The 24528-nt window shown below is 34.9% G+C and overlaps 1 protein-coding gene across 6 annotated transcripts in view; it reads left to right on the forward strand.

Moving 5' to 3' along the window:
* The window catches only part of Trps1 (transcriptional repressor GATA binding 1), a 239394-nt gene that overhangs the window by 65502 nt on the left and 149364 nt on the right, over nt 1-24528 (forward strand). For all 6 annotated transcript variants that reach the window (XM_013357335.4, XM_078016767.1, XM_078016769.1 and 3 more), the window contains one exon: nt 7319-7922. In XM_013357335.4, coding sequence (XP_013212789.2) covers nt 7319-7922 — 604 coding nt within the window. The remainder of the gene's footprint in view (nt 1-7318; nt 7923-24528) is intronic.

The following is a 24528-nucleotide window of genomic DNA, read 5'->3' on the forward strand; positions in this document are numbered from 1 at the left end:
CTGAACATAATTTTATTCAGATTTTCAGTTTTTCTTAGATTATATTCTGTAGACTGCTCCTGCTAAGGTTGGATATTCTATTTCCTGCTGCTAAAGGAATGATCTGATTATCCATCAATAATTCTATTTTTGTCTTTGGCCTTCAGATACTCTCATCTCCTTTCTTTCATTCTATAGTGGCAGCTGTGTCACATGCCATGCACAGATTCATATACCAGTCAAGTATGTGTTACAAAATTGACTAGGTTTTTTAGAGGTCAGGTTGACTCAGCTATGTTTGCATTTAAATATTTAATAACCTTCATTTAACATACTTCTGTGATAATTTTCTATAATTGTTTGATAATGTTATTACCAAATATATTGCTCAAAGTCTAATTGATTGTATCTATCATTTGTTCATTTATTTTGAGGCTCCATTTCGTCATTGAAGAATAAAAACTGTGGCTCACACTATTCAAAGTGAAATGCAGTTGGAGGGAGAGCTTTCCAAGTGGTGACATAAATCTCTAGAAGTTAACATTTAAAGGAAAAAGAAAGCATCATTTGGAGCTGTGCTTTGCATATACCATAACTGGTTTGCTATGAAAATAGAAATTTTTATCAGAGGATAGTCCATGTGTAGCATCTTTTAGCTGTTCCCCCCCAACACCTGGAAGCATTCCTTCTTCCTTTATGAATTGTGAAAACAATTTATAATAATCTCTATTAATGAATGGAATGCTACTGTTAGGACAGAGTGCCACTATACATTAGAACATGGAAGGGTCCAGAATAGATGTTTTTTTCTTTCTTTTTTTTTTAATAGCACATGAACATTCTATTAAGTAGGATAATGTATAAAACATTTATTCTCACAGAAATTCTAAGTCATTTAAATTAAGTTCAATGTGGTCTTTTTCTTTTTAACATAGTTTTGATATTTCTTTCCTGGAGGGAAATAATATTTTAGCTCTTTAATCAGGGTTTTTGATTCATCTCCTGATTGCTCAAAACTATAAGTATGTCCCAAATCTTGCATGAGACATACTTGCATTAAAATATAATTTATTTATTATCAAAAATTCAAGTTTAACCAGGAGTCCTCTGTTTAATATGGCAAGCTTATACAAAGATCTACAAAATGACATCTTTTCTCCTCAGGTAGCATGAGGAGACTGTTTGTTCTCCAGTTGGCAGAGGGTACATAATTTAAATTAATGCAAAGCATACACTATTTGTAGTGTCTTCAAATTAGTCTGGCTTAATGTAGCCAGAAGTTCTAGGAGTTTGTAAATAATGAAGAGTTTATTCAGAGTACCACTCAAAACGTACCATCTGCAAAATACCTATGTACCTCTTAATATTTCTGTGCTACATTATGACTCTACATATTAAATAGAGCATCCTGAACATCACCAAGGCTGTGGTTGTTCCTTCCTTTGGTTATTAGACAGATAGTTAGTGACTCTACAGACATTTTTGAGGTAGGTGCTATACAAAAATGGGTCAGCTTTGATCCTGATTTGGGGGCAGCAATAGTATAACTACATATTAAGATTATAGTCAAGATTTTAATAGAGGACAATGTGTTAAAAAGTCCTAAGGTGAAGACAAAATTTTATAGTAACCCAGAGGAGACACTAGATTTATTCTTGGATTGAATCATTTGGGAAGGGTTTATGGATGGGGTGTGGTTAAGGTTGGCATTGGGAACTGTAGGAAAAATTCCTTGAGTGTCTTTGAAGTTTCCATATTAATGCTGATAAAATAAAATGCATTTAATAGGTTGGAGGAGAGTCCAAACTAATGTAGTTTCATAATGACTGAACTTTTATTTTTGAATAATGTTCTTATATCAGGGTTTGTAATAATCTAGTCTTATCTTTGTAGGTACAGCATTGTATTGAAGGTCTTCTCAGTGTTTAAAACACTGACAATAGACATGGAAGAATAGACATGAACAATAGTAAAAATAGTATATCTTGCCCTCAATATTGTTTAATGTGAATTGACCTCACTATGCTTCAGCATCTTCATCTGTGAAGCGGGGATGGAAATATGCAGTTTGTGTACTTGTGGGTAATATGTATGAATGACCTTATCACTAAAAAAGACAGACTATCCTCAAACAATGAAATTAAAAAAAAATAAGTTTGGGATTGTTCTTAACAATTTCATGTCTGTAGTTTTAATTTATACAGCTGTTAATGTTGACTCTCAGAAGTGGTTGATACTGTATGTGCTTTAAATGGTAAAATAATGTCACTCATCATAAAAAAATTCATTTGAGATGTTCTGCAAAGTGCTGAGTGTGTATATACATATATGTATACACACACACTATATACACATGTGTATATATATACATATTTATCTACTCACTGAGAGTTGATTGCAAGCTATGTCATTACCTATCTTGAAGTTTTTTCTGATCATAACTGCATGGATTTTCCTACTCATGGTGTGGTTTGGGGACCAAGAGCATCAGCATTGTCAGAGAGCTTATAATAAATGCAGACTATCAGGTCTTCAGCCAGACTTCCAGAGTCTAAATCTGGACTTTTAACAAGATCCCCTGGTGATTCCTGTGAATGTTGGAGCTGAGAAGCACTGTTCTCAGTGTTAGTATAAGTTAGTGAAAATTTTATATTGCTTCAAACTTTTGAAAATAATGCTGTCTTTTTAATATTCTTTTAAATCATTTATTTAGGATTAATATAAGGAGAGATGAATTCTTCAAGTCTCAAGAGTACCTTGTAGCAAATTACCTTTTGTGCTTCACCTAGTGGTATTCAATGGCCTGAGAGATGGAGCATTTTAACATTTTGCTGATTCATTGTTTGGCTTTACTCTCTTTTCTTTGTGCCACCATCCTCGGCTTTTACTCTCTTTTCATGAATAGCAGTTAACAGCCAAATCTTAAGATTCTGAAGATCAGGGGTAGTAACCTCATTAATAAAGCCTTAGGGGCTGGGTGATGCCTTGGATTTTATTCACCAAGTCCTTTAGAATCATGATGTATCTAGTAATGTGGTTTTTAGATAGATTCTGGTCCATGAGGACCTTGTTGAAAATTCAGATTCTCAAGTTATGATGACCAGGACATTCTTGTTTAGAAGGACAAGAAGGCCTTGGAATCTGTATTCCACAGCCTGTTTTGCAAACCATTATTGTCCTTGGTTTCTTTTCTGTCCTGTCAAAGACCTTTCCCAACCTGATGTTTTCATTTGCCATATTGTCAGTAATTTCATTTATTTTTATGTCATGTGAAAAATTTAGGCAGCAGAGGATAGAAAAAAGAAAGCACTTAAAAATTCTCCAATTTTACTATAAAATGGGCTTAATACTTTAGTGCCTCTAGCACCTAGTTCATCTAGGTATGAGTGCTTTGAACACTTAAAAGATAAGATATGTGAATTGAGCTTATTTTTATAAGCTTGTTTTTATAACCATCTTTTCTGTTAATGTGTTTTCCTTTTCAATATAAAAGGTCCTTTCTGAAGAGTTTCTTCTGCTATTTTTGCCTTCTTCTTGCTTATTACCCACCCCACTGTTGTCTGTGTTCAGACAGTTCCTCAGTACCTGTATCATGTACAGTTCCCCTGTATCATGGATGGTTTTGTCTGTGGTGGTTGGATCAAGAGCTCCTCTGTGGAGCAGATTTGAGGAGTTGCTGAGACCTGTCTGGAGTCAGGAGTTGTCCACTGGGACAGAAATTTCAAAATAGCAAACATAGAAGTCCTAGACACCTGCCTCAGATGTGATACTTTGTAAAGAATGCCCATCTGGGTGGGGCCTGGGACCTTGTATATTTGGGAAAAGGTACCAGTCAAATAATGGGTAAAAGATGTTTGTATTCATCTGTTTGGTGAACGGATAGGGATGGCTCAGGAATATTTCTAGATTGCCAAATAAGTGGATATTAAATCTAATAATAATGACTTAGATGTATTACTAGATTCATCATGTTCTGAACTGCTTTGATAAATACACTCACAAGACCTTCCCCAGCTCCCAGCACTTTAAATAAAACACAGCTAAAGCACTTATTATCTTTGTTGCTCAGAATTTTAAGACTCTGGGTTTAACTACTATTGATGAAAAGGGAGTAAAGCTTAACAATTAAGCAATAAACTGCAATATATTCAATCACTGAGGCCCTTTGAAGCAAAGAAGGCATTGGGCATATTCCACTTGGAAGTGTCCTAAAGAAAAGAATCTTCTAGGAAATAAATTTGGTTTTAAAAATGGTATACGTCATGGTTGACGTACATGGGGGAATGGAAAAGATGGTACCAATACCAATTTGTCAGTTGAAACTCCTGTGTAGAAAGAGTACCCATGGAGATTCACATGGAGCTGAGGGGATTTGCTTAGTTTTAGGATTTACACTGGTTAACCCTATTTATTTACTTAATACGAGGGTTAATGTTCACAAGGACACATCAAGACACATTATTTTCATTTTATAGAAGAGGAAACTGAGGTTCAGTCAACATTCCAAATCACACACATTATAAGAATTGAAGCTCAGGCATTCTGGTTCAAGAGACTGTGCTCTTCAGTGTGTTAAATTGTTTTTCCAATAATAACTGAGAATTTGCCTTTTGCAGGGTTGGGGTGCTTGTGATTGAATCTAGGGCCGTGCACCTGCTGGGCCAGTGCTCCACCACTGAGCTTCACCCCCAGCTCTGCCCTCTGAAAATAAGTTTTTTTTTTTGCCATGCTGTGCTCTATGATTTTGATTTTCTTCTCTGTATGTTGATTCTTTCTCTTTCTTGTTGCTCTAGCATTTAGTCTTTATTTCTTTGAAACAGTATCACTATAATCCTTAGGAATTTTTGCTCTAGAGTTACTCATTTTGATAGAAGTGACGGTGGCAATTTATAGTCTTAATTTATAGGCAGGAATCTTATTAGAGATTGAAGCAGAGATCTTACTATGCCAGGGAACCACAGACTCATTGGCATGCTGGGGCAATGAGTTCATTAGAATTGTGTTAGGGTGAAGGTCAATCAGAGATTGCTGATGTCCTTCCCAAAATGGATTTATTTTTTAATTCTCATAATTCAATAGGTTTTATACAGTATCTTCAGTAGAGTATTTCTTGTTTACATTTTGCCTTTACCCATTTTTATGCATAATTGTCTTCACATTATGGCCTCATAAACAGATGATTAGATTCAAGAGCTTATCTTCCATTGAATTGTACTGGAAGGTGGTTAGGTTAAGAATGTTCTTTGGATGAGGTTTCCAAAGATTCCAAGACCTGGATCTTAGTTCTTTTCTGTTTTCCTTTGTAATCTTAGTCTTGTCTTGATTTTCTAGCTGTGACTTTTGGTGGCAAGAGTCTTACTCATGGTCATAGACATCTTGCCTTAAGGATGGGATTACTTTCACTTGAGAAAATTAATTTTATTGCTGTGTTTTTATGATCAGTTCATGATCATATCACTTGTCATTTGTTGTACTTATCTTTACTACTTAATGAAGAAAAATAGAAAGGATTGAAAACAATCTGGTTAAAATGTAAAATTAAATTTACCCAATGAAAATTAAGATTTTAATCATAATCACATTAAATATTCTTAACAAATACTTACTGAGATTTTGTTTTCTTGCATCTTTGAATTTTGCTTCTATAAAATAAGAAAATTCTTTTGGAATTCCCAGTATTTAGTTTCCTTTGGAAACTAAAGTTATTAATTCAGAAACTATCACTGCCTCAAAGTGACCACAGCTTGCAGCTGACCATGCTGCTCCCTGCTTATTGCTTCCCTTAATCTTTGAAGATAGCCACCATCTTCACAGGGACCAGTAATACTCTCTCTGGATGGCCCTTTCAGCTTGTTGATTGCCTTTCTTCCTCTTCTCTGTTCCTCTCTTGCTGCAGTGGCCTCTTTACAATGTCTCAGACTTGCTAGAAAGGGCTTCTCTCCCCCTACCTCTTCCTCCAACAAGAATAGCTCCTTTTCATCTTTTGATTTTATATCCTCCCTTAGAAAGTTCTCACCGACGTCTCTAAGCAGTCTCCTTTCCCTGCTACCGTCTTACCATTTCATTCTCAGCACATGTCACCCTTCGTACTTATGTATTTATGTATAATGTTATTTGAAGCTTGTCATTTCTGCCTGTAGATGAGTAGGCAGAGTGGGCATAGTCCCAAGTGGGCAAGGAATATGTATGGTTTATTCACCTATGTGTCCCCAGTGCCTGGCAATATAGAATTTTGATGATTATCTAAAAGTATATAATATGACTCCATACCTTTAAGTGATGGCTTAGAAAACTTATGTTGTAACTTTGTGGGTAACTCTTAGCACAGTTTGTCAGGAAGTAGAAAGTGTTTCACATAATTTTTGTTTGGAGAGCTAACTAAGGCTTTTATAGTTAAAGAAAGAATGCCTCATTCCAAGTTGTTTGTGTACCTTTCTGGTATGCTTTTTATAATGCAGTACCTCGGTTCTTCTTTGTTAATCAAACATTTGTCCTAATATAGCAGAAACTCTTCTCTATCTAGCAGACAAGATGCTGTGCAGTTTAACAATACAGTCTCCTTATTGTATTTCTTTTAAAAAGAAAACACATGCGCGCCCTTTTAATAAACATGTCTTTACAGCAACTATCATGCTCTTTGACACCCAGTAGAGATACCTGTCTACATAGATAGGTAGAATTTGTTCAGAAGAAAGTTAGGTCTTAAATACATCTTACTTTTTAGATTATGTAGATCAGATAAACCATACTTCATTGACTCAATTTAGATTTATGATAGAACGTTATAATCACTTAGAGTGCATTTCAATATGTGGAAAAGCTGTACAAAAGCATCTAAGCATTAGAGACGTAAGTGTACTCATAGTGAAGAAAACCCTCACTTTTTCTTAAATAAACAGAAAGTGAAAAGTCCATTGATGAAATCATGTATAAAAACATATGAATATCGACTTAACTGGTCCAGAATTGATTATTATCCATCAAGATAAAATGAACAGAGCAGGTGATTCGATAATAAAGCCAACCAACTGGTTCTAATGCTAATCAGCTGGAATGTGTGCGCACAAGCCTGTGTGTGTGTGTGTGTGTGTGTGTGTGTGTGTGTGTGTATACCTATTCCTGCTACTGTAACAAAAGGGAGCTTCACATTCTTTATATAGAATTGAAAATGCCAGTTAATTAAGTTCCACTTTCTGGGTGTTGAGAATATTGTATTTCATTCTGCCTAGTACATTGTGTGAGATAAAATTCAGGTGCTTAAAGACCATCTGAAAAAGGAAAAAAAAAAAAAAACCCTTCAGAATGCTGGATTTCCATGGACTGTTTTCTTCTCTTCCAGGAGAGCACACAGCTGCTACAAATGCCGTCAGTGCAGCTTTACAGCTGCTGACACTCAGTCACTACTGGAGCACTTCAACACTGTTCACTGCCAGGAACAGGACATCACTACAGCCAACGGCGAAGAGGATGGTCATGCCATCTCTGCCATCAAGGAGGAGCCCAAAATTGACCTCAAGGTCTACAGTCTTTTGAATCCAGACTCTAAAATGGCAGAGCCAGTTTGCGAGAGCGTGGTGAAGCGGGAGAAGCTGGATGACAAGGACGGGCTCAAGGAGAAAGCTTGGTCTGAGAGTTCAGGCGATGACCTTCGCAGCGTGGCTTGGAGAGGGGCTGACATCCTTCGCGGCAGTCCATCCTATACTCAAGCAAGCCTGGGGCTCCTGACGCCTGTATCCGGCACCCAAGAGCAGACAAAGACTCTCTGGGATAGCCCCAGTGTAGAGGCTGCCCACCTGGCGAGACCTATTTATGGCTTGGCTGTGGAGACCAAGGGATTCCTGCAGGGGGTGCCAGCCGGCGGAGAGAAGTCTGGGGCCATCACCCCACAGTATCCTGCATCGGGAGAAAGCAAGTCCAAGGATGAGTCCCAGTCCCTGTTACGGGTAGGAAGGTTTAATTTTTAAAATAATTCATATATTTTGAAGGGAAGATGGGGGAGCACAAAATCTCTACATTTAGTACTATGTTTTGTGAAATGACATTAAATAAGCTGTATTAGTTTGGGGATTTATACTTAGAAGGCCAAAGTGGCAGAACGTAGCTCCCTGTGTGTTGGTGTGTGCTCTATGCATCCTCCGCATCCTGGTGGGCTGTCTCATGTTTGTCTTCACTCTTAGCTCAGATTGAACATTGGTTAATCATTCCTGGTGATTATGCAAAACAACATAGCCGCCTTTGGAGAAGGGAGGTTTAGAATCCCAGAAGGATGCACATCTGTTCCATTAAACTAACTGACTTTTCAATTTTAAGGTGGTGTGACACAGTGTATGGTTAATAAGGACATTAGTAGAGATTTAAATCACTAAGAATGTAAACTCCTGGGTAAGATGTTAATACAGAAATGTCTTACTTTTTAAACCCAGAGTATAAATGTGTACAAATAACAATGCTTGTTGCCAAGAAGAAGGGAAAAGATGAGAAAAATCTCAACATGAATGGTATGAAGAACTTACACAGAAGTGTACTGTGCGCTGTATATTATCAGGACCTTTAGGGAGAAAGACCTAGTTGTGGTAAAGCAAAAGCAAAACCTCTGAGTGAGAAAGATCCTCTATTTCTCTGTTTGCGCTGTGTAGTCTCATCATTATCAAGAAATATTTTAACTTTTGAAAATTCACAAACTCCCAGTGATACTTGCTTTTTGCCTAAGGCACCACCAGTTCAACATTTCACCTTAATGCTGAGAAAGTTTTGAGCTTTCTGGATGATTTCAAAGCTTTATTTGTGTCTAGAAGGTAAGATTGGAAAGTAGCTATCCTTTACAAAAAATATCCAGTTAGGAAAGACTTCAGTTGGCCCAATGCTTGCACCTTGGGTTAGAGATCACCGAGGTCTCTCTGGATGTATACTGGAGAGAAAAATTGCTCTTCCCAGGTCTGCTTAGCAGCTCTGCTCTCATTTCCTGCAGAGCCCCTGAAGCCCATCTGTGCTTCTCAGGTATTCTGTAGTGGAGCTGAGAAGCACACCTTAGAGGTGCATGGTTAATTATGAAAGTGTTACTTTCCCTCCCTCTAGTGATGCCCTGGAGCTAACAGAAGGCCTTGAATACAGAAGAAGGCATGCCCCTCATACACTGAGAAACAAAGACTTTTTGCAGAAGGAACAGATTTGTTATACATAATTGTAGAAAGAAGTAGTTTCTGTGCCCTTGAAGGGAGGGTGCAGTTCAGGAAACCTCCTTCAAATCACTACTTATGGAGTTGCATTTGTCTAACTGTAAATACCCATTGTTTTCTTAGCATGTCCATACTCCTCTGGTCTCATGTGACCCTTCTGGCTTCTGCTGGTAAGGCAGGGATGCAGAATCCTGGGCTTTGTTCATTTTTGTTGGATCTTGAGAGTTGGTCTACCTGGGTGCCTCCCATTGCACCCCAAGAGTCCCCTCCCTTCTTCTTCCACCAAAAATTGTTCTCATCTGTGCCATCCACCTTTGCTGCCAGATTATTTGGCAACTTTTTTGAGCATTTCTGGCATATCAGTTTTTTTTCTGTCACCGTCTGTATACTCTGTAAACTTGGAATAATAGTTGATCAAGCAGTGGAGTAAAACACCTGAGCAAGTAGTGACTTTTTTTTTTTTTATTTGAGCAAGCCGAGGGTGATTGTACTTTTCTAAAAAATTGTTTTTCTCAATTCCTCCACTTCCTTAATTCCCTCACTCTGAGTTTCTGTTGCACCATTTCAACTGTCTTTTCAGTTCCTCCACATTTAGCTGCTGAGGTAGGAAATCTTCAGCAACGAAGAGCCAAGTTTGTAGGCCTCTGATTTGTGATCTTTAAAGGCTATCATCTGCTAAATTCCAGGGAGCACGCGCACACATGTTAAAAAGAGGCTTGAGTCATTCTGTGAATTTAGTAAAAATTGAATCTTTAAAAATTCACATTTCACATTTGAGTAGTGCTCTGGGAAATCACCAGTTTAATGGGTATTTGAACTCGAAAGAGTAGTCAATTTAGTTTATCGTGCAATATTTAATTTATTAAGTGAATTAAAAATTTTTGGCATGTACATATTTTAGCCAATGAGCTTTTTGATCTGTAAGAGCCCATTTTGTTTGGAAATTTGATAAGAACTCTACTTTAGAAATGAAAATTGGTATCCTGTACCAATATCTGTAACTTTAAGTTACAGAAATACACACTTCTCAATTCTTTACCCTTCATCAGTAAGGGGAAAACCCAGCAGAAGAGCAAGTCATGCTCACTAAAGGCAAAAAATAATGTTCTTTAATTTTGTAGTTGCAATGGTCTTATTATCAGTGATGGTCCTATATGATTTATAAACAGAACATAAATATACAAATATAATTTTCATGTCTTTAATAGAACACAGTGGTCTGTGTAAAGATAGAATTCAGTTTTCATGTTTGAGTTTAAATACTAGAGTGGAACATGCAATTAACTGCTTTGCTGCTGGACACATTTACTCAGAAATAGTAAGCAAATTAAGAAATGGGAAATATAAGGTTTTAAAAGTTTTTTTATTAAATAGTACGTTCAACATAGCATTAATTGAGCATGTGATTAGTAAATACTTTTATACATAGTATTTCTGATACTAAAAGGCAAAACTTAATTTTCATTTTTAAATACTGTTCAGAGTGATATGAACAACTAAGTATGAAAAATTGTCTATTAGAAAACATTGATTTAAAATAATCAACACTATCAGGTAAATAATAGAAATATTTTTAAAGAGTAAAATGAACATAAGTAGGTTATGTTACAAAGGACATAGTTAAAATGCTGCTTTCAGAATATTAGTCTTTCTGGTGGTTTTTTTTTTGTGTGTGTGTCTGTGTGTGTATGCTGACTAGTTTTAGTCATGATAGTTTATTGTACTTTTGAAAGTGAGGAAGAAAATACAATCAGATGAAGAGCTAAAATTTCAAAATGGTTTTCATTAGCATTTATAGTTTTTTCCTTTCCTTTCTTTTTATCTCCTAGATCAGTGTTTGGCTTTTAATTTTGTGTTAAGTAGCAGATCATTTATATATGTTTTTATTTCATCTCTATTTTTCCCTTATTTTTAGAACGAAAGTGATCTTGTTAAAAATTTTAAGTTGTGCGTATCACCTGTGTTGATTCTAGTGCTTTGAGTGTGAGGAAGGGTGATTAAGTGAAACTCTATATTGTAAAATGCTTTGTGAAAACTAGGGTTTTTGTTGCATATTAACCACATTATTTCTATAAAATCTTTTGAATATTTTCTTTTAGGAGTAGGAAGAAATATTAAAACTTTTAGAATCTCTGCTAGAAACAGTCCAAGCTCTTCTATAATAACTTTATGCTGTTTAAAAACTTATGGAAGAGATCTTATCTTCTAGATGTATAAGCTTGTGAATGTGGTCGTGAAAGCTTAATATTTTGATCATCAAGTGTTTTAAAATTTGGTTCTGTTAAGAGGCTAAAATATCTAATATTGCTTGTGCTAAAAGTAAAAGTCAGTTAGTTTTATATTTTCCAATAGATGTTTCTTTTTCATTTTAAACTGTTGTAATATGGTGTAGTCCAGACTCATGCACAGTTTTATATCCTTTGTTGACTAGTTTCTTCTATAATGTATAATTACACAAAGGGATTTATTTATTTATTTTTAGACAAGCTCTTGTGCAGATGTAACTGTACTAGTCTTAAAATTGCCTGAATGATCAATTCTGGATTTCATTATTGCAGTGGAATTTCTAGATTAAATTTTATTACACAGAGAGTTATAATCTTTATAATCTTTCATCTGACAACCACAGGAATGGGGACAAAAAATGTTCATTAAATTTCACAAAGATTTTGCCAACATCAGGTGGACTTTTCATTCCATAATAAAATAATTATAAGTTTAATGAGTGCATCTGTATGGGGGAACTTATGGCAAGTTAATATTTAGGTAAATACCTCCCTGTCATTTGTCAAAACAGAATGTCACAGCCACATAACTCAGGCTCACATTTTTCCATGGGCTCTAACACTCAAGTTATTAGGCTACTTTCTCCAGTGCACCCTTGGGGGAATAAACTTCTTTGAAACTGATTTTGATTTCCTAGTAAATTTATTCAAGAAAGTCTGTCAGTTTTAACATGTACATTTTGCACTGCTTGATTTCAGCTGTGTGCTGCCATGGGCCTGTGGGAATTGGGTTCCAAGTTGAGCCACTGACTGTCAAAGGCAGGGCCTCCCAGGAACTCTGTTCATCTGTCTCTTACAGAGGCTCCTCCTGCCTGCCATCCCACAGGAGTGTTGTGCAACTCAGTTAATTAATGTTTGTCAGGCCATTTGAGATCCTCAGATGCAAAGTGCTAGATAAATGAAGGTAGTCTGATGATGTGTTCATCTTGAAAATGTGATACCAAGACAGTACAATGCAGATGCTATTTCCCTCTTTCTTTAGCCGCCTTGTTAAATTTATAGTTTAAAGATTGTTGATACCGGACCTTCTATTGAGATGCAAAAATGTTCTTTTGGGGACAGTCCATTGGCAGCCAAACAGCAGTTCAAACAAGCAGCAGTGCTGAATGCCTTTGCAACCACCAACAACAGGAACTTTTTAAACTAAAGATGGCCTCCATCGAAAAGTGATATGCATTGTTTTGCTTTATAGTCAATGAAAATAAGGGAATAATTGAAGTCATCATGTAGGTTCTGTTGACTTCACGTTGATGTCAATAATCATTTTCTTGATCCCTTTGAAACTGTTACAATACCTGTGTCTAATTCGGAAGAGAATAGCCTATATTAGGAAAAATGGGAAGTATATACCTTTCTAATCACTGACTCTGAAACACTGATTTTAAGTTTCTCTTTAGGTAGCAGTTAATATTTTATTTGCCTAAGTAAAAAATAAACTGTTAAAAACTACTTATTGCATCCAGAGATTAACTAATCCTGTGTGTTTCTGTGCTTCTACCTTAAATAGTTGCATTTCTGTTGACATTCATTAAGGATAAGTTAAGAGTCATATTCAAATACATTTTAGTTTTAAGAAAACAAGGCATAGCTGGGTGCAGTGGCGCATGCCTATAATTCCAGCAGCTCTGGAGGCTGAGGCAGGAGGATCAGGGGTTCAAAGCCAACCTCAGCAAAAGTGAGGTGCTAATAAGCAACTCGGTGAGACCTTGTCTCTAAATAAAATATACAAAATAGGGCTGGGGATGTGGATCAGTGGTTGAGTGCTCCTGAGTTCAATCCCCGGTACCAAAAAAAAGAAAAAAACCCAATGCATTGGTTATGTGTAATAGTGAACAAGACCATTTTGTTTATAATAAATAGAATTTAGATAGCATTTTTTTCTTTTTGATTATTCATCTTTTACCTTGATAATACCCTTTTTGATGGTAGGAAACAACTAAAACCAATTCAATACATAGGTTGAGTTTTATTGGTTTGACTAATTGGATTTTCTCATAATCTACTTTCACTTTGTAAATTGGCTCCATTGACCCAAATATTTTTTAAAGCACTTTTCTCCCCCTCTTTGTTGTAACCTAGACTGTTTGTAAGATCTGGCATAGTTCTGTTGTCCCAGGTTTCTAAGGCAGGGGAAGCAGATATATCTTAGTGAATTGTGCTGTAGGTTGGTAGTCACTGTGAGATGCTATCCTTTAGCACACTATCTATTCATTATTTCCTGTATAAATGTCTTTTGCACAGCTTCGTTTTCATCACAGACTGCCTGAATTAGGAGATACCAGGGCCCCAAAGGAAGCCATTATTGAGCCTATTTAGATGTTGGAAGGGAAGACTACACAGAAGAGAGCCCATGCTCAGGAGGACAGGTGCAGAAGGACTCAAAAGTATGTCAGCCAGGGGGTACATAGTCTTGACATCAAATGTCATATTTTTCTGACAGAACATAGTCTGATGGATGAATTTGGAGTGTGGATTTCCTAAAATGCCACAAACAATTTTTATCTGGGATTTTTTTTGTTTGTTTCCACCAAAAAAGTAAAAAATGTCTTTTTTGTCATATTGTTTTATTTTCCCTTCCCATACACTTAGTTAAGGAACTTTAAGTATTGATAGGCAAGGGTTTGCTTACTAGGCTGGTGTACCAGTTAGCTCAAGGAAGCAAGGAAGCTGGCCGACTGGATTCTGCTGCATCTAGTTGTGTCATTAGAACAAAGAGATGCAAAGAGTTTCAGTGAAGTTTGGACAAACTCTTTTCAATTTGGAGAAGCAATGCTAAGGATATATAGATTTTCTTTTTTTCTTTTTGGGTAGTGGGGATTGAACCCAGAGGTACTCAACCACTGAGCCACATCCCCAGCCCTGTTTGTTTATTTTATTTAGAGACAGGGTCTCACTGAGTTGCTTAGCACCTCACTGTTGCTGAGGTTGGCTTTGCTCTAAAGATCCTCCTGTCTCAGCCTGCAGAGCTGCTGGGATTACAGTCATACACCACTGTACCCAGCAGGATATATGGATTTTTTTTAAAAAAACAAAATATACTTAATAATTTTGTTAACTGTGAATCAAACTTTCATGAAAATGTGGATACAAATATAAATATTTTTTAAATGAATTTTTGGTGAGAAAATTATATAAGATCCATAAAAATATTGTTTATTGAATTATACTTTCATGTAGAATTACTTTTATTTAAAATGTAGTATTTAAGACTTATATTTGGCCATGATTAAAAAAAAAGTTTTGGTAGATAAAAAGCCCATAAAAAAATAATCTGTTGGCAGAGAATTAACTTTCTGAGCTTAGCTTGTAATTCATTGGGTAGCACAAAGTATGTCCTTACCTATCTAATTTGTATTCTCAATGAATAAGACAAAACTACTTTAGAAAATTCACATAGGAAAGCATTCACAAATGAAGCATTGGTAAAAATAGGTGAATCTTTACAATTGATTGCAAAATAATTTAGTGTTTCAATTGCTAGCATTAAAAGTTTGCTGCCTTTCTATTAATTTATTACTGGCTCAATCCTTTTGTCCTTACTAAAACTCTTTGAGCTTGAAACTATCATTATCCATTTTATTTAGATGAAGAAACTGAGGCAAAGAGATTAAGTAATTTGCCCAAGGTCATATGCATGTAATGGCAGAGAATTCTGGCCTTGGCCATCAAACTCCAGAGTCCCTGCTCATAATCATTGCATAACCTTCTTTGGCTTGCTATGATTTGCTAATAAATGCTTGGATGACTTCCTACAATTTTAGAGTTAATTTGTTTCATCTAAACATCCACATTTTTTATGTGTGTCTGAACAAAACAGTAAAGGGGCATTTTGAAATTATGCAAATAATGCATGCTTATTGCAAAAGAGATAGTGGAGAACACTGTAAAGAAAATGAAAACCACTAATAAATTCCAACCCACGAGTACTTTTCTGTTCATATTTTGGCTTGTAATTTATCCATTATAAAGATGTAGTTTATTCAAGTATAGGATTATGTACATGTTTTATAATTCTGATTTTTAATTTGATGGTATATTGAGGATATCTTTTCTTATTCACAGATATATTTCACAATATTTGATTTAGTACCTCATTAGTAGGAATAGCCATAGCACAATATATTCAACACATCCCCTATTGATGAACATTTAGGCTACTTCCAATTTTTAATTATAAAGAACACTTTTTTTTTAATCTTTGAAGTCTGGCATTAAATTAATGTTTAAAAGGTAAACATTTATCTTTTTTTTTTTATAAAGAACACTTTGATGAACCTTCTTCTACATATTATTTCATTGTTTATCATTTCCTTAGGATAATTTCTTACAGTATAATTCCAGTTTTGTTTTTTTATTTATGTTTTTTATTTTGAGATACAGTCTTGCTAATTTGATTAGGGTCTTGTTAAATTGCTCAGACTGGCTTTGAACATGCAGTCCTCCTGTTTCAGCCTCCTAAGTTGCTGGATGAGAGGCAAGAACCTCCACACCCAGCCTAATTTCACTTATTTATATGAGAGAATACATGATTTATAACTAAAGGTAATGACCAACTCTGTGGTATTTAAAGAGGTAGTCTTTAAGGTAGAAAACAAATCAGCTCATGAAAAAATGCAGGGGGCATTATATCCTAGAAATATTTAGGGAGTACCTTCGAAACTGTACATTGACTTATTTATTGGTAATGTGAAAAATTCAGAAAGAATTCAGAGAAAAACAAATGGTAATCTTTAAGAGCTGCTTCTTATTACTTATTTAGACTGTAATATATGCCCAGTAGCCAGTATTTGGTTTAATATGCTTATTTTATATTGCACGTGCAGAGAAAATTTATTTCAAGCAGGCCTGCTTTTCCTAAGCAGAGTTGGTTTAAGTGTTTTAAGTGAAAGCAGTCTCCACCAACCGGCCTGCCTCTTTTTTTTTTTTTTTTCCCTTGTTTTTACTATGCCTTGGTGGATGACAGTTTTGCTACCCTAAGCATTTCTTAACCTAGTTTTAAAGTTTTTATCTTGTGGGTTGAATGCATGGGTAACAGGGTGGGCTTTGAGGGAGTTTAGGAGATTGGAAACTTGATTTGTTTTTCAAAGATGTCATTTAATGACCTTTACTTTTACTTGTATATGTATATGTGTATATACACATCTCTCTCTGTATATGTGTATATATGTGTATATTCCATTAGAAAGTTTTTTTTTATTTGATGTGATTTTCAGAATCTCAGAATATTCCTTGTTATTTTATTAATGAAGTATTGAAAGAACAGAACAAGAAGAATGCTTTCTCAATTAACATTGTATTTGTGCTTTTCATATGCTAAAAATTGCAGAGGCTTAGGTCATATTATACCTTTATGAAAATAGAAAATTAAACCAGGCTTATATATGGGAATCTGAAAATTTACATGTTACATTTGAGAGAGATATTCACTTTACCTAAAACTAATTATTTCCTTTGTTAAAGAAAAGACTCATTCTGGGACTGTTGATGTTTCTTCTTTCACACAGTTAAAAATGAAATCCTTTTACGTACTCAACTTTTATATGCCTTTATGTTTGCAAAGCATGTTATAATTGAAGATAGTACTGTCCATTTAATAGTAGGTATCTTATCTAATCCTTCCTAATGTCAGATTTACAACCCAAGAGTTCCTTGATAATTAAGCAAAATCCATCCACTTTGCCTTAATTATATAACTAATTCAAAGAAAGTTGGAGGTTTTTGAAATATGAATTATCAGGATGGGTAGTATATAGTCTACAGATGAATTACTCAGCTCATATGTATGGAATAACTTTGTGCTGTGTGATTGCAGGATGGTTTTATCAGAGTTTGCCTCAAATTCACCTTGGATTTCGATATTTCTGAAAGTTCCAAAATATATTCTAATTACTTTTTAGTAGTGTGCTCAGCTCTTTGAGGCTCCAGTTAAGAGATGTTTCACCTTACACACTGGCTGTGGTTCAGACTTGACTGGATTTTATTTTCTGGGAAAACTAGGTTTCATATTTTCTTTTTTAATCTTCCCTTGTGATATAGTGGAAAATGCACTGGACTGGAGGAAAGGAGACTCAGTTCTAGACTCATTTTGTGACTAATGGCTGAGTGACCCTGGGTGAGTCACTCAATCTTATGCACTGTTTCCTGCTTTGGAAAATTAACAGAGGTTGAAGTATGCAGTTGCTTAAAATTCTTCAAAATTGCATATTCTGCAGTGAGCCATGTAAATTTCCTGTGAAACTTTAAACACTCAGATGTGTGAATTGACACCTGAGGCAACTTTAAGACAAAAATCTTATATTTTAGACTCGGTGATCCTGGTGTCTAAAGAGAAGCCATACATTTCAAGTAGAAGTTCTTAAATGTGCCTTTCTTCTAATGGCTAAGAATTCATAACTGTCACACATACAATCTGAAAGTCTTAAAAATATATATTCTTTGATCTTCATTTACACTAGAAAACTGATTCTTTGGAAATAACCATGTTTCAAGACTCATGTTATTGGGGGCTGCTTATGAATGGAAATAAAGTGAAATATGCACAATGAGAAATAAAATAAGTCTGGTGAGAATACGACATGCTTTAAGTCTGTCTCCTCAGTTTCTTGGCATTGAGTGATGGTGCCTGTTTTGTTCACAGTCAGATGTTCAAATCAGAATTTTGGATGCAGAAACTAATTTTAGTAGGTGGGGTGCAAATTTCTTATGAGTCCATGAATAGACTCTGATCCCAGCTGTTTCATTACAATTATAAAAATAAAATTGGCTGTGAATCATTCAAACTCTTTTTAATGGATGTGAATAATTCAGTTTCATCCCACTGAAATCTTAAAACTATAAACCTATCTTAGTTTTTTATGTCCCTTCAGAGTTAATATCTCATTATTCATGGATGAATTATTTGAAGTATGGGTGGTCAGGATGAAAGTGACCATATTTCTACTTTGCTCCTGTGATTTTTCAGGAGAGGAGGTGGCCTCTAGGGTGAGATTGGGGATAAAGTGGAGAAGGAAATTGAAGAGCGTCTAGGAAAAGAGAAAAAAGATGTAAAATTAGTATGTCTTGAGTTTTTCATTCCCATTAAAAACATACATTCATAAATGGCACTTGAGAAACTAAAAATAAACAAAAAAAGGAACAAAATGAGAGTGCAGTACTTTTAATATATTCTTTTGTGGACATACACAAGCACTCTCTCAAACACACAAACCTCCATGTACAAATGACAAACAGATTTATGAGATTACTATGAAGCAGCTTTTAGTTTTACTTTATAATAAATTATAAATATTTCCACATCATCATATTCAGCTACATCACATTTTTTTGATGTTATACTATTTCATTATATATCGTTCTACTTTTCCTAGAGAAGATGTTGATTGATTCCTTGTCGTTGGACATTTATTTCCAATTTTTGCTATTAAAAATAATGCTCCATTGGATATCTTTGTAGTTGAATAATTGCATCTTGTTTGCAATTTTAAGTGGTTAGAATTGGTATCCCTGTAATTAGACTCCTCTGTGGGATGATACAGTTGAGGAGTTTATTAGCAAGCATAGGTCCCTTTATCAGGCCATGGATGTGTGTTCCTGGGAAACAGGAAAACTATCATTTCTTGACTTTCATTAGTTAGAATTGCCTCACTGTGGTAGTTATGAAATAAAATCCTAACATTTTCTTTAAACATTATTATTGGGAAATCATTAATAATATGGTAGTTGAATAAAATGCATTTCTGTAGCACCAGTAAAGGATCAGTCAGGTGTCTATTTCAGTGTTATAGTTGACAGGTAGATTCCTTAGTCACCTTGACATTAAGCGAATTTCTCAAAAGTGTAATATACTGAAATGAATCTTGTAGGGTTATAAATTCACAAAAAAAGTTTCTTAATGTATTTTTTGATCCCAGAAAGTTGATGCCAACAGCTATTCAGTGAAATGTAAGAGTGGGAAATCAGGTGTTAAAGGGAAAAGTAGAAGACCATTCTGTACACCATTTCTTCCCACTTGCATTTTCACACAGCATATTGCTGTATACAAAGTCTTTTCAGAACATTTGAAGTTAGTTATGTTTCTTTGTGAAATTATAACAACATATACACCACTGTTTGTGGGATTTGAATGCACACTGTGTATGTACAAATTTAAATATGTTAATACTTATCAGCATTCAGGATTTATTTTCAGAGAACCAACATATAACCAGACCAACTTAATCTAGACTTGAAAGAAATAGGAAATTTAAAAAGCAAAGGGTAACTTTGTAGAGCTGTTCCCTGGTATATCTTCTTGATGTCCAATAAATATTTATTTAGCTCTTACCAGGTATCAGGAAACATGCAGACTGTATAAAAGGTAAAAGATGAGTCAATGGAGTTACCTGCCCTCCATTAATACATAGTTGGTTTTAGGTGAGAAGACAGGTATCAAGACAGCCTTAATACTTCCATAAAAACACTTTCATAAAAGGGGTCAGGGGAGAGGAGAGCAACTATGGGTGTTTAAAGAACAGATCACATTTAATTTAGAGAATAAGTTTAGTTGCCACAGGCATCTTCTGAGCTGTTTTTGGATGAACTTTTAGCAGGTGAGTGTGATAGCAGAGAGGGCAAGCCATACAAGAGAAGAGACACTGTGAGATCAGCCTGGGATTTTAAGGATGAAACAAAGCTTGTTGGAAAATTTTGTGTGGAATCACTTAAAGAGCTTAGACTTGACATATGGGATCGGGTAGTCTCTCAATGCTTATTTAGAACATTTTATTTTAGAAGGATATAGGGAGCCATCCTGGTTTCCAGGCCAAAGATAACTTGATCAAACCTTTAATAAGGTTAATATGACATTTATGTAAGATGGCCTGCAAGAGGGGTAGGTAGACAGGGTTGGGATGAGGAAGATGAGTTAGTTGTCTGATCCCTTACCTTATTAGCGATAACAGGGCATCTGCTATGGTTAGGGAAAATAGAAAATGACTTCTGTGTATATATGCTATATGTAGAATCTTGACGAGTTAGGAAGGTTTATATGAGAGACTAAAATGTGGCTTTGTGTTTTAGGTGATTGGAAGAGGAGCTGAATATCTAATATTTATGAAACACTTGACTTTGGGCTGGGCTCTGCTCTTTATTTGTAGTGACTTATTTTCAACCTTACAGTAACCCGTTGAAGCAGGTGCTATTTTAATTCCATTTTACAGAGGAAATGGAACTTTACAGATGTTCAGTAACTTGCCCCAACTCACCCAGCAAATTGGATCATGTGTCAGGAGTCTGCCTTCAAAGTGCATACTCTTTACTATATTTCTTTTGAATGAAATCAATGGACTTTTTAGTGAGGATGAAATAATGAGTTAAGCTGATTTTATACAAAGTTTGCAGGGCATTCAGATGAAGTTATTTAGTGGATAACTGGAAAGAGTATGTCCTTTTGAGAATAGGAATAATGAATAAAAAATTATATAATGAATACATAATTATATAATAAATAATTATTATATAATGAATACATAATTATATAATAAATGGATATAAATGGAAAGCTTAGTTTGTACAAAATATTCTTGAAGTGATGTAAACATGGACAAACCGTGGACACCAATTCTTTTAATTCTTCTGCAAAATACTAATGAAGATGATGTTCGGTAAATTGAGTATAGCACAAGAGAAGGTGTGACAGGTGCCATGGAGTGAAACAAAATAAGGAGGAAATAACCCCTAATTCAACCATCAAGGAAGATTTTCTGGAACTGGTCCTTTAAAGTAATGTCTGGAAAATTTAAGGAATAATTAAAGTACACAAATTTATAGAGAATTCAAGTAAGAATTGAGCTTTGTTACCCCAACTAGAGATATGCTATAGTTGGGGAGCCCCCGATCTGTGAAATATGCTATTTTGACGTCTGTGAGATCAAATTTGAAGCTCCTCTGTGTATGTCAACATTCTTTCGTAATTGATAGGATTCCAGAAACATGCATGCTTCCGTGTCTTATTACACACTAAACCAAAAGAGAGGAGTAAACTTCCTTAGAATAGAAGATGGATATTCAAGGGTCATTACATACATATGCTCAAAGACAAATATACATGAAAAATCCTTGAAATCATTAACAAATGTATACTGTGTATACAATTGCCTATGTGATTGAGTCATTATATATAATAACTGTCATATTTTAGTTTTATGTATTGGTGTTCTTATTTATTTATTTATCATTTTTGTTAGATTTAATCCAGTGGCCCATTTTAATTTCTTCTTTAATGTCTTATTTTATCATGAGAAGAAAAAGAAATGCTTGCCTGTGATATGTCACCTGTTGTTAATGGCTAAAATGGTTATGTATCGTAATACTGTATTACATTAAGTCATTTTAAAAGCATTCTACTTTCCCTTTTGTTTAAAATTCCTCCAATCCCTAGGATATTGGTAGGGGGTTAATGGAAGTCTTGATTAAAATCTTCCAAGCTTTAAGGCTTTCAGTTCTTGTAAACAATTTGGATCTAAGAGATAGATCTCGTTATGTCTTTTTACTAGTCTATTATCCATTTAATGTTAGGGGAAAAATAAATTAGGTTTTTTTTTCTTTAGTTTTGTTGTAATAAGTACAAATTAAAATGTCTTTTAGAAAATCAGCCACACGCTGTCATGTGATGATTTTTTTTTTAAATTTATGTGAAGACATAATCATTTTAAAAGTAAAGTAGCTGCCCTGAGTGTACAAATTCCCATTTTTTAAAAATAAGCCTTTTAAGTTTTTATATCTAGATTGCTCTTAATTGGTTCTTTCAAAATGTGCAGGACTAAGAACCCAAATCATCTATGTGATCAATCTATACTTGATTTGTAATAGCTAACCAAACTATAGGAAGATGAAAGTCTCAGAACTAGGCAGCAGCTATAATGCAGTTGGGAAATGTTCACACTTGAACTCACAAGCTCAATCCATATGATCAGCCCAAACTCTGACCTTTCCATGGCAGAGCACGTTGACTGCACAATATTTAAAAAATAAAAAAATCTTTGGGTGCTCTATTTTTAATGAATAAACATGGTGATTTGGGCTCCCCTGGTGGGATCTAACTGGCACCCCTATACTTATGACTTGAAAGTATAAATATACTTGAAAGTATAAGTCTTGTTGCAGTGTTGGGCTTGAAATGGAAGTCTGTTAAAGTGTGTGTGTGTGTGTGTGTGTGTGTGTGTGTGTGTCTAGTTTTCCCTCTAAAAGCCAAGGGACAATGAGACACAATGAGAGAAACAGCAAATATAGATCTGATCATTCATCCATTTGTGAATTTCTTCCCTTTAATTATGGTGAACTTCTGAGAGGTTAGGGTTATGCCATTTTTAAATTTCTGGTTTTTTTTTTTTTTTTTGTCCAGCTGCCTGGCTCTTCTCTTAGGAAGTGTAGAATTAATATATGTTTACTTGAATTTTTGTGTGAAGGCATTTTTAAAATTTGTAAAATCACCTTTTAATTTCTATATGGCTGTCAAACTGTTTGGATCATTCTTCAATCATTAAGTATATAATTGAAAATTGATTAATAATTGAATTTTTAAGAACTGAAAGGATAAATAAATTTTGTGCATTTGTTTCAATAACTTTAACATAGGATATTATTTAGTGAGTGGTTTGCTTTGGAAAAAAGAACAATCAGCAATTTTAGGTTAATGCAAGAATAAAAATTGAACTTTACTAGAGCATTTTTAAATTTGAGACTCTCTGTGAGTTATCGGGTAAAGCAAAGATTTCTCAGGGTTCACAAAATTTGTTGGTACAGCAATCTAGGGGAGCAATCTGCCAGTGCACTTCCAGTCTTTCCAAATTCCAGCAAAACTGAAACATTTTATTTTTTAACTCATGAGTCCAAAATTCATTTTCTTCAAACAGTATAAGTTCTTTTTTTTAAAATAACTGTACATTTCATTTTGGTTGAATGTAATCAGTTCTCAGCACAACTATTTTGTTAATTTATAGAGCACAATAGCAATCACTGTTGAACCTAAAATATGAAGGAAGATTCTCCAAGATTCACCACTCTTCTGCACTGCTGCCTTCTAAAGAAGGGAAATATTTTAGAATATTAGGTGCTGGGCTCAAGATAAGAGAAAGTGTACAGTGAGACTGTTTATCTTGAACATTTTGTGAGACTTAAAGGTTTGTAGCACAGAGGGTGTGATATGAAAAAGAGAAAGGTATTTGTCAATACCATTCCTTGATCCTGTAGCATCTGACTTGCTGAAGACAGACTTAGAAGGAAAAGTTTGAAAGCTTCTGTGAACTCAGGAATGTTTCTAATGTTTATACTACAAACCCAGCCTCTTCATCTTCATCTCCTTACCTAGCAGAGGTGTATAAAACTACAGATTGCATATGAAACCGAGATTTATAAAGGCAGGCAGCTTTGTTCTTCCAGTGGTAAATACTGGAGAGAAAGGAGTAGGAAAGGGGTTTGCTATATAGAGATACAGCTGGCGAGTTATTCTGTTCTTTTTAGCTTTGATATAGAACTGTGGCTACACTGTAGTATCTCTCTGGTACCGGGTTCATTGCTTGTGAGGACTGGAGTTCAGGCAGAGAGGAAAGATTCATAAAGAAATAACAAAAGTCAGGAAAGTTTTTGCTGTAATTTGTCGTGTACACTTAGTTATTTTTGTCTGGGTGCCTTACAGGATTGTAACTCCCTTCAGTCATCTCAGTGTGATGTAGTAAAAGTCGTTTGCAGGAAATGAAACTCCATTTCGGTGCTTTTTTCACTTAAAGGCTAATCTGATTAGCTCTAAAACATTTGTTCATCTTTTTATTCAGTATTTGAACTATGCCTATGGAAGACATATGGATTTAAATAGTACTTGGCTTGCCATCTGCTGATAAGGGAAAGTGAGATGCTAAATCAGAGTGGCAGGAAAGTCTATTTCAGTAGAAGCTATTTCAAACTGGAATACTGTAGGCAGTTTTACAGAATATTTTAATTGGGATTATATTGATTGTGCTAGTAAAAGGAGTATATTTGCTGATATGGTTGAAGTTATAGAATCATTAAATTTCAATGTCTGTTTAGAGATGTGAGACTATGTGAAATTTTGA

This window comes from Ictidomys tridecemlineatus, chromosome 7 (genome assembly GCF_052094955.1).
Source record: "Ictidomys tridecemlineatus isolate mIctTri1 chromosome 7, mIctTri1.hap1, whole genome shotgun sequence".
NCBI lineage: Eukaryota > Metazoa > Chordata > Mammalia > Rodentia > Sciuridae > Ictidomys > Ictidomys tridecemlineatus.